The sequence below is a fragment of the Oncorhynchus tshawytscha genome, unplaced genomic scaffold (genome assembly GCF_018296145.1).
Source record: "Oncorhynchus tshawytscha isolate Ot180627B unplaced genomic scaffold, Otsh_v2.0 Un_contig_5990_pilon_pilon, whole genome shotgun sequence".
NCBI classification, from domain to species: domain Eukaryota; kingdom Metazoa; phylum Chordata; class Actinopteri; order Salmoniformes; family Salmonidae; genus Oncorhynchus; species Oncorhynchus tshawytscha.
The window spans coordinates 857,501-867,921 of NW_024609819.1; the positions used below are offsets into that span (position 1 = coordinate 857,501).

At 46.2% G+C, this 10,421-nt stretch overlaps 1 protein-coding gene across 1 annotated transcript in view; it reads left to right on the top strand.

Moving 5' to 3' along the window:
- The window catches only part of tbck (TBC1 domain containing kinase), a gene marked incomplete at its 3' end in the record, with an annotated part of 29,097 nt that extends 18,984 nt beyond the window's left edge, over positions 1-10,113 (top strand). The window contains 9 exon segments of the mRNA XM_042318915.1: positions 439-568; positions 965-1,063; positions 1,238-1,300; positions 1,457-1,583; positions 1,747-1,797; positions 1,920-2,003; positions 2,640-2,725; positions 5,449-5,485; positions 9,952-10,113. Coding sequence (XP_042174849.1) covers positions 439-568; positions 965-1,063; positions 1,238-1,300; positions 1,457-1,583; positions 1,747-1,797; positions 1,920-2,003; positions 2,640-2,725; positions 5,449-5,485; positions 9,952-10,113 — 839 coding nt within the window.
- Between the last annotated feature and the right edge of the window lie 308 nt (positions 10,114-10,421).

Consider the following 10,421-nt stretch of genomic DNA (forward strand, 5'->3'; position numbering starts at 1 on the left):
TCGCTCTCTCTGCTCTCTTGCTCTCTCTCGCTCTTGCTCTCTCGCTCTCTTGCTCTCTCTCGCTCTCTTGCTCTCGCTCGCTCTCTCGCTCTCTCTCGCTCTCTTGCTCTCTCTCGCTCTCTTGCTCTCTCTCGCTCTCTTGCTCTCTCTCGCTCTCTTGCTCTCTCTCGCTCTCTCTCGCTCTCTTGCTCTCGCTCTCTCTCGCTCTCTTGCTCTCGCTCGCTCTCGCTCTCTTGCTCTCTTGCTCTCTCTCGCTCTCTTGCTCTCGCTCGCTCTCTCTCGCTCTCTTGCTCTCGCTCGCTCTCTCTCGCTCTCTTGCTCTCTCTTGCTCTTTTGCTCTCTCTCTCGCTCGCTTGCTCTCTCTCGCTCTCTTTTTCTCGCGCTCTCTCTCGCTGTGTCTGTGTCTCTCTCTGTGTCTTTCTGTCTCTGTCTCTCCAGACAGTCTAGTTTGTCCCAGTCCAACAGCAGCAATGAGCTGTCTTGCACCGTCACGCTGCCACTCATCATCAGGGAGAGGGATACAGAGTACCAACTCATCCGCATCATCCTCTTCGACAGGCTCCTCAAGGTCTGAGCTCTAACACACACACACCATTGTCTCACAACCAGTACAAATGCAATCACTCTGCCGCCGCAGTTTTTTCAGATCCCCCAGTTCCCAATGATTCCAGGAATAGAAAGATGAGGAGTACCCAAAGTCACATTGACCCTGTCCTGAGCTCACACTCTTTTACTCATCTTTGTGTTCCTGTCTGGTGATTTATTAAAGTCTTCTATTGGTGTGTCCAGGCCTTGGTGTCTATCTTGATTATATCGGGTGTTGAATTGAAGTGGAGCTATGTGTTATATCAACCAGATTAGTAAAACACAGTGTCTTCTCAATGACTTATCTGGATAAATAATTACAATAGAATTGAATCTTATGATTAGAAAATGATCTGGTTGTGCTTTTTTTGTCCCACAGGCATACCCTTACAAGAAGAACCTGGTGTGGAAGGAGGCGAGGGTGGACATTCCTCCTCTCATACGTGGACTGGCCTGGGCTGCTCTCCTGGGAGTCGAGGTAGGACAAACTGATAACCATAGAGAGAAATACATTGTTTTGTTTGTAGAGATAAATAAAGCTGGTAACCATAGAGATTATGAACTTGATTTACTGCTGATTTTCATTTAATACTGTGCCATGCAATGATAATGAGAAGATATTTTGGTTGATTAGATTCCTTTTTCTCTCCAGGGGGACATTCAAGCCAAATATGACAGCATTGATAAGGATACTCCTATACCCACTGACAGACAGGTACCTGCTCTTCTGATTGTGGACTGGTTATCAGTTGATTGGCAAATGTTATTATTTTTGGCACTTTTATAATTTCATATTGAACAGATATATATCCATCACATACCTTGGTTCACACACTTCTAATGTGTGTGTGTGTGTGTGTTTTCCTCCCAGATTGAGGTGGACATCCCTCGCTGTCACCAGTATGACGAGCTACTGTCCTCGCCACAGGGCCACAGGAAGTTCAGGCGTGTGCTCAAGGCCTGGGTGGTGTCTCACCCTGACCTGGTCTACTGGCAGGGTGAGCCTGTCTCTCTGCTGTCACAATCTGACACGTTGACTCACATCCGTGCTGTGTTGTGGTCAATAGACCACTAGGTGGCAGTCAAGTCATACATTTTCAATCTAGCCAATTCAATTCCAGCGGTGATGTGGTTTACGGTTGTACCCTGTGTTTTGTTCAGGTTTGGATTCACTTTGTGCACCATTTCTCTGGCTGAATTTCAACAATGAAGGTAAGGGTATTTGAAACCTTCTTAAAACAGGGAGTTGTTGTTGATTTGCAGAGGTACAATGTGTATCGCTGATACTCCTTCCCTTCTCTCTTCTCTCTCATCCTCCCCTTTGTTGTCTGCAGCCCTGGCGTACGCCTGCATGTCGGCCTTCATCCCCAAATACCTGTACAATTTCTTCCTGAAGGACAACTCTCACGTTATCCAAGGTGAGTCCCTCCATGTGCAGTGACACTTGAATAACAAGCAGCCTCCATCATCCCAGTAAAACCATCTTTAATCTACGTAAACATGTCAGTGTTCAATGTGTGCCACTAGTAGGTATATTTATGGAACTGCACCAATGAGTTGTCTAATAACACCCTTTTTGTGTGATATTGACAATATACTACAGTCTCTCTGCCTTATTGCTCAAAGGAAAACTCCACCCAAACTATCTTTTGTTACATTAGTCCATTGTTGATATAGTCCCACAATGTGATCTGGGACAACAAACACACCACTTGAACTCAATGTGGAGTGTTGTTTATTGTCCCACCACAGTCTCATCTAATCTCACCAATGTTGGTCTGTCTTGGATTTTAGTGTACTTTTGTTTTGGAATAAAAAGCTCAATTATGTTTTTTGTGTAGAGACCATACACGACACAAGCATCTCTTTATAGTCCTGGTACAAAATATCGACAGACAATGCCCAATCTGATGTCACAATAGCTTCTGGGTCTTGTTCAATATGGCACAACGTAGATAAATGTTTTGCAACAGACACCCATGAGTAGCGTTCCTCAGATAGGACCACCACTGCTTTCTCGCTAGATTTGAACTCTCCCACTGTGCTGGTTTCAGAATACCTCACCGTCTTCTCCCAGATGATCGCCTTCCACGACCCGGAGCTCAGTAACCACCTCAATGAGATCGGATTCATACCTGACGTAAGCACTGAAATGCGGTCTGGGCTGCGTCCTCCTAACGTAAAAACTGACTGGAGAACAGTGCCGAAGGATCATAAAACTGACATGAGGGGGCTGATCTTCATATAACTGATAAGGGAACAGTTGTAGTGTATGATTTGAAAAGTGTTTATACACAGATGTCCTACAGCAGAACTATAGGGGGGGAAGAAGTTAACTGGAGGGGCCCTACTGTACATCTGACAGCAGAACTATAGGGGGAAGAAGTTGTACAGTAGGGCCCCTCCAGTTATCTGACAGCAGAACTATAGGGGGGGAAGAAGTTAACTGGAGGGGCCCTACTGTACATCTGACAGCAGAACTATAGGGGGGGAAGTACTTAACTGGAGGGGCCCTACTGTACATCTGACAGCAGAACTATAGGGGGGAAGAAGTTAACTGGAGGGGCCCTACTGTACATCTGACAGCAGAACAGTGGTGAAGGGTACTTGTTAGAAAACGTTTCTTTCCTTCTGTGAGTTTCTAGATCGTGAAAGGTGAGGGACAATGGGGAGGATGGAGGAGAAGTCTGGAATCTGGCCCAGTCCCAGACTCCCTGGTCAGGGATAAAGAATCACTTCTATCACATCCTTCTAATAGAGTCCTGCTTGTCATTGAGAGTTTTTGTTCATTGGCCCCTCTCAGTTTTGGGCCAAGGCCAAGTTCCCTCCACTCAGAACATTTGTGATCATTTATACTGGGTCTAATGACAGCCTGGCCTGCTCTAGAGTCTAATGACAGTCTGGCCTTGCCATAAGGTTGTCGAACACCCGGGCCCTCCATCCCCCGTTCCAGAACACTCACTCTCTTCACACCGTAGCAAGGTTAAAGGCTCTATAGGTGCTAATCAAGGCGGTATCGTGCTGATGAATGTGTGTCACCTCAGTGGACCAGCCCTGGGGACCTCTTCCAGAGAACGGCTGAGTCTATCAAACAGGGGCCACGGTTTTATGGTGCCCTGTTTTTAAAGATGGATGGTGGAAGTTTTTGATGACGTGTGTAACTCCGCTCCTGTAGGAAACACTGACTTTGTTTCAAGTTCAAATGTATTTAACCAGCTGGGTCAGTTTAGAACCATTTCCCATTTACAATGACAACCTGAAACCATGAAACCACAGACCATATATCAGGGAAACCATGGTGATTAGAAGATGTGGCTGTCCCTGTCTGAAAACACTTATTGCGGGGAGAAAATGAGGACAATTCGATGTTTCACTGGTTTTCCTGTGGGTGTTTTACAGGTTCCTTTAGGGAGATAAAGGATGTGGCACATTAAAACAATTAAAGAACCAACTTTTGTTTTGTCCACATCTACATAGTGTATCAACAAAAGCATTTGTTATTCTGATACAAAGCATTACGTTGAGCATCTTTCATTTAATAGTTGTTTCTTTGTCGTCAAGCAACGAGGCTGGTGGACATTATCTTCCGTGCCGCCTCTTCAGAGGTTAACTGAGTGCGTGGTTGTCTAATGATGTCATCTCCACACTTGTGAACCTCTGTTTTATTTGTATTTAAGTTCCCTTTCAAAGGCGGAGGATTGAAACGTTATTTTCCCAGTCTGGTCGGGGATAATGATATTTGAACTCAGTGTGTTGATACAGCTTTTAATGTTTGAAGTCTCTTATCCAAACCATAAATAATGAACTTCTGAAGCTCGGAGGGTGTGGAGAGATGGAGGGATTTCATGAGTGTTGTTCTATCAAAGTAATAAATTCTTACAGAGGCTATAAAAAGCCCAAATGTTAGGCTACCCAGTAACCACAACATGAACCCTCTGTTTGATTTCCCCTGTATACGTGTCAAAGTAGTGTGCTGTGGTGGTTATACAATAACAGACCTTGTTATATAATACTACATTGTCAAATACACGTAAGTCACCAGCCCAGTGTACTGTAGCTGTCTCCTGTAATGCTTCAAGCCATAGGACCACCACTGCCATGATGCCCGTAGGCTAGACTCCCCGGCCCGCTTGTTCAATTTAGGCTGTTTTTCAATTTGGCCACATATAATTTGGCCTCCCTTCCCTCCCTCCCCTGGCTGCCATTCACACCTTTCTACGACAACTAATCCCATGAGGCCTAGCCAGGGCTCTGTGGAGGAGACTGATTAAATTGCGTCCGAGGCTCTGAGTAACTCATTACCCTTGGGTATGGAAGGGGTCTGCCAGCTCCAGGAAGGCAGCCTACCAGCCCCGCTTAGCGTTTTCCTCACCTATTCAATTAACCAGCTGAAATCAATCCCCCCCCCAAAAAAAAAAAAAAACCTAACCCTGGAACAGGTGGTTGTTCGTCTGTGGAGGGTGTGTGTGTGGGAGGAGGGAAGGATAGAGAGGGGGAAAGGGAGAGAGCGAGATTTCATTGTTAGCCATTTCTAACTCTGACTTCAAGTACTCAGTAGTTTGTCCTTATTGCCACCTCTCTCTCTCTCTTGCACACGCACACAGGCTATGCAAACTTAGCAGACATCAGATCAGACAAAGTTTGTGTGACTGATGTGGCTGAATTACAAAATGTCTGCTGAAAAAGTTAAATCGACGTAACGGTTTAGTGGATTTTGTATGGCATTGATTTGATGTGTTTTGGGTTGGAATGTGTATAGCTAGGAATGTCCCTTAAAGAATACTACTGTAATGCATAGAACAGAGTAGAAATGCATGCCTTTATTTATTTCATTGACTAGATCCTCTCTCTTTCACCTTGCAGCTCTATGCCATTCCGTGGTTCCTCACCATGTTCACACGTAAGTTGACCTTCTTTATTATTATGAATGTGCTCGTGTGTGTATTCTATAGGCCTTGGCACCGTGTGGGGTCAGCAGCATTTGGAACTCATAACAGAGCAGTTTGGAAAGGTCAAAGCCTCCAGTACAGTAAGGATTAGTTTCTTTTGACAGCAGTGTGACCTTTATAACCAACCATATTAGATAATGTCTCTAGTCTACTGGGTTTACATTATACCACAGAAACTGCTGCCATGAAGGCTATTCTATTCTAATCTACTCGAATCTATTCTACTCTTCTAGTCTACTCTATTATAATGCTCTACGTTCTATGCTGGTCTATTACTTCTGTGGTAATATCTTCCTATAACATTTATATGGCCACGTAAAGAGTGGACGTCATTTATGCGGCCACGTAAAGACTGGACATTGTTTTGGTCTACTGGCTGAATACCATTTGGAATTCAGCCAACAAGACAATCACATGATTGTGGCTAGTCATTAACTGAAGTAGCCTCAAAGTGTTATTTGCCTACTCAGGATGTACAGTTCTGTATCATGCAGTAGGTGAACAGCGGGTGGCAGCGTTATGCTTGAGCCTATTGTCGCCAAGGAATAGCAGACTGAAACAGTACTGTTAGGACATAAATAGTAGTATTATAATATCTATTTCATATTACTTTAATCTGAGTTGGAGTTTGATAAGAAGATCCAGTGTTTTTCCTATTTAATTTTGGGACATAAAAATACACTATCAGTAATCTGAGCAGATAGCAGACACTTGGGCAGGGGCCAGCAAGACATGCACAGTTTATTAGGTACACCCATCTCGTACAGGGTCGGATCCCCCCTTTTCCTCCAGGCTGAATTCTTCAGGGCATTCTACAAGGGCATTCTACAAGGTTTTGGAAATGTTCCACGGGGATGTTGGTCCATGATGACGCGATGTTTCACGCAGTTGCTGCGGATTGGACAGCGGTACATTCATGCTGCGAACAGCCCAGTCCATCTCATCCCAAAGATTATATATTGGGTTGAGGTTTGGGGACTGCGCAGGCCACTCAAGTAAACTGAACTCGCTGTCATGCTCCAGGCAATGTTTTTCCATTCAATTGTCCGCTTTTGGTGATCATGTGCCCACTAGATCCGCTTCTTCTTGTTTTTAGCTGATAGCGGTGGAACCCGGTGTGGTCGTCTGCTGCACTAGCCTATCCGTGACAAGGATCGACGAGTTGTGCGTTCTGAGATGCCGTTCTGCACACCACTGTTGTACTGCGCTGTTATTTGTCTGTTGGTGGCCCACCTGTTACCTTGTAAGATTCTTGCCATTCTCCTTCGACCTCTCTCATCAATAAGCTGTTCTCGTCCACAGGACTACCTCTGACTGGATGTTTTTTGTTTGTCGTGCCATTCTCTGTAAATTCTAGACACTGTTGTGCGTGAAAAGCCCAGGAGGGTGACTATTTCTGAGATACTGGATCCGGCTCACCTAGCACCGTTGATCACACTACGCTCAAAGACTAACGTTCACTCGAACAGTAACTGAATGCCTTGATGCCTGTCTGCCTGCTTTATAGCAGACCATGGCCACGTGACTCACTGACTGTAGGAGCGATCCATTTTGGTGAATGTGGTGGTGTACCTAATAAACAAAGTGTACAGTGCATTCGGAAAGTATTCAAACCACCTGACTTTTTCCACATTTTGTTACGTTACAGCCTAAATGGAAATACCTTATTTGCATAAGTATTCAGACCCTTTGCTATAAGACTTGCAATTGAGCTTTGGTGCATCCTGTTTCCATTGATCATCCTTGAGATGTTTCTACAACTTGATTGGAGTCCACTTGTGGTAAATTCAATTGATTGGGCATGATTTGGAAAGGCACACACCTGTCTATATAAGGTCCCACAGTTGACAGTGTATGTCAGAGCAAAAACAAAGGCATGAGGTCGAAGGAATTGTTCGTAGAGCTCCGAGATAGGATTGTGTCAAGGCACAGATCTGGGGAAGGGTACCAGTATTGAAGGTCTCCACGAACACAGTGGCCTCCATCAATCTTAAATGGAAACATTTTGGAACAACCAAAGGCTGTTCCTAGAGCTGGCCACCCGGCCAAACTGAACAATTAGGGGAGAAGGGCCTTGGTCACTCTGACAGTGCTTCAGAGTTCCTCTGTGGAGATGGGAGAACCTTCCAGAAGGACAACCATCTCTGCATCACTCCACGAATCAGGTCTTTATGGTAGAGTGGCCAGACGGATGCCACTCCTCCAGTAAAAGGCATATGACAGACCGCTTTAAGTTTGCCAAAAAGCACCTAAAAGACTCAGACCATGAGAAACAAGATTCTCTGGTCTGATGAAACCAAGATTGAACTCTTTGGCCTGAATGCCAAGCGTCATGTCTGGAGGAAACCTGGCATCATCGCTACGGTGAAGAATGGTGGTGGTGGCGGCGGCATGCTGTGGGGATGTTTTTCAGCGGCCGGGACTGGGAGACTAGTCAGGATCAAGGGAAAGATTAACGTAGCAAAGTACAGAGAGATCCTTGATGACAACCTGCTCCAGAGCGCTCAGGATCTCAGACTGAGACGACCCTAAGCACACAGCCAAGACGACGCAGGAGTGGCTTCGGGACAAGTCTCTGACAAGCCTGGACTTGAGCCAGATCGAACATCTTTGGAGAGACCTGAAAATAGCTGTGCAGCGACGCTCCCCATCCAACCAGACAGAGCTTGAGAGGATCTGCAGAGAAGAATGGGAGAAACTCCCCAAGTACAGGTTTACCAAGCTTATAGCGTCATACCCAAGAAGACTCAAGGCTGTTATCGCTGCCAAAACAGCTTCAAAAAAGTACTGAATAAAGGGTCTGAATACTTATGTAAATATAATATTTACACTTTTTTTTTATACATTTGCAAAAATGCAATGGGGGTATTGTCTAGATTTGATGAGGGGGGAAAAACGGTTTAGTCCATTTTAGATTAAGGTACAGCCTTAACAAAATGTGTAAAAGATGAAGGGGTCTGAATACTTCCCGAATGCACTGTATGTTTTACATTCATTGTAAATCCTACAATACACACAAACACTTAAGAATTCTAAGAGATACACACACACACTTGAGAATTCTAAGAGATATATACACACACACACACACACACACTTGAGAATTCTAAGAGATACACACACACACACACTTGAGAATTCTCAAGCATGCACACCCACGTACACATGGCTCCCAGGGGCTCTGAGTGTGAGGTCTGCCCTCCATCCTTCCCAAACCAGCGTGAGTCCCTCGCCCCTCTCCTCCATCCTACGTCCTGACTGCTAATGCACCCAGCCGAGGAGAGTGTCGGAGGTCCATCTCCCTGCCTCCACACACACACACTCTGCCCGTCACTCACACCCACCAGCTGCTCAGTGGACTGTTAATGTGCTGAAGAGTCTCAGCTTAACTCCCAGTCCTACCACTCCTCTCCACCACTCCTCTCCACCAGTCCTCCCACTTCTCTCCCGGTCCTCTCCATCCAGTCCTCCCACTTCTCTCCCGGTCCTCTCCATCCAGTCTTCCCACTTCTCTCCCGGTCCTCTCTATCCAGTCCTCCCACTTCTCTCCCGGTCCTCTCTATCCAGTCCTCCCCACTTCTCTCCCGGTCCTCTCCATCCAGTCCTCCCACTTCTCTCCCGGTCCTCTCCATCCAGTCCTCCCGGTCCTCTCCATCCAGTCCTCCCGGTCCTCTCCATCCAGTCCTCCCACTTCTCTCCCGGTCCTCTCCATCCAGTCCTACCTCTCACACATACATTTTGCCTAGTATCCACTTCTAGGTATTGGTTACAGTAGGTTTCCCATTCCACACAGGTCAATGGCGAACAGCTCTGTGATGTCCTGCACTATTAGTGTGACAAACCGCTATGTGATGTCCTGCACTATTAGTGTGTCCATCAGTCCATGTATGGGCCTTCTTGGAAACTATTGGACAGCCAGACACTCAGTCCCCCTTCAGCCCATACCGTATACAGCCTTATGAAATCTGAAGTGCTTAGAGTTTGAGGGAACCTGAAAAAGCACTTATAGCTGCAATGTTTTTACTTTTTTTACTGCTACTAAGGTTGTACTTGCAATTACTATTTGTTAAATGAACCTTGTAATGCACTTTTCTGTCTCTGGTTAAGAGCATCTGCCAAATGGCTGAATTATAAATCATTATCTTCTTTTCTCCCTGGGTACCCTCTTAACGATCCGTATATTCTTCTACCTTTCCTCCTCTTTCTAATCCCTCTCCTCGCCCTCCCTCCCCATCTCCTCGCCCTCCCTCCCTCCTCCTCGCCCTCCTTCCGCCTCTCCTCCCTCGCTCTCCCTTCTGCTTCTGCATGTCTTTAATGGACTAGGTTGGTGTATTGTAAAAGCACTTTGTGACAACTGGTGATGTAGAAAAGGCTTTATAAATACATTTGCTTGATTGATGGATCTCTTCCTCTACAGACGTCTTCCCCCTTCACAAGATCTTCCACTTGTGGGACACCCTGCTCCTGGGGAACAGCTCCTTCCCCTTCTGCATCGGCGTAGCCATCCTGCAGCAGCTCCGAGACCGCCTGCTGGCCAACGGCTTTAACGAGTGCATCCTCCTGTTCTCCGACCTGCCAGGTAAGAGAGGGGGAGGGAGGGTGAGCGGGAGAGAAGGAGGGGGCAAGGACCAGTGGTGATATCCCTAGGACCATGCCTCAGGACTACCTGGCATGATGACTCCTTGCTGTCCCCAGTCCACCTGGCTGTGCTGCTGCTCCTGTTTCAACTGTTCTGCCTGCGTCTATGGAATCCTGACCTGTTCACCGGACGTGCTACCTGTCCCAGACCTATTATTTGACCATGCTGGTCATTTATGAGCATTTGAACATCTTGGCCATGTTCTGTTATAATCTCCACCCGGCACAGCCCGAAGAGGACTGGCCACC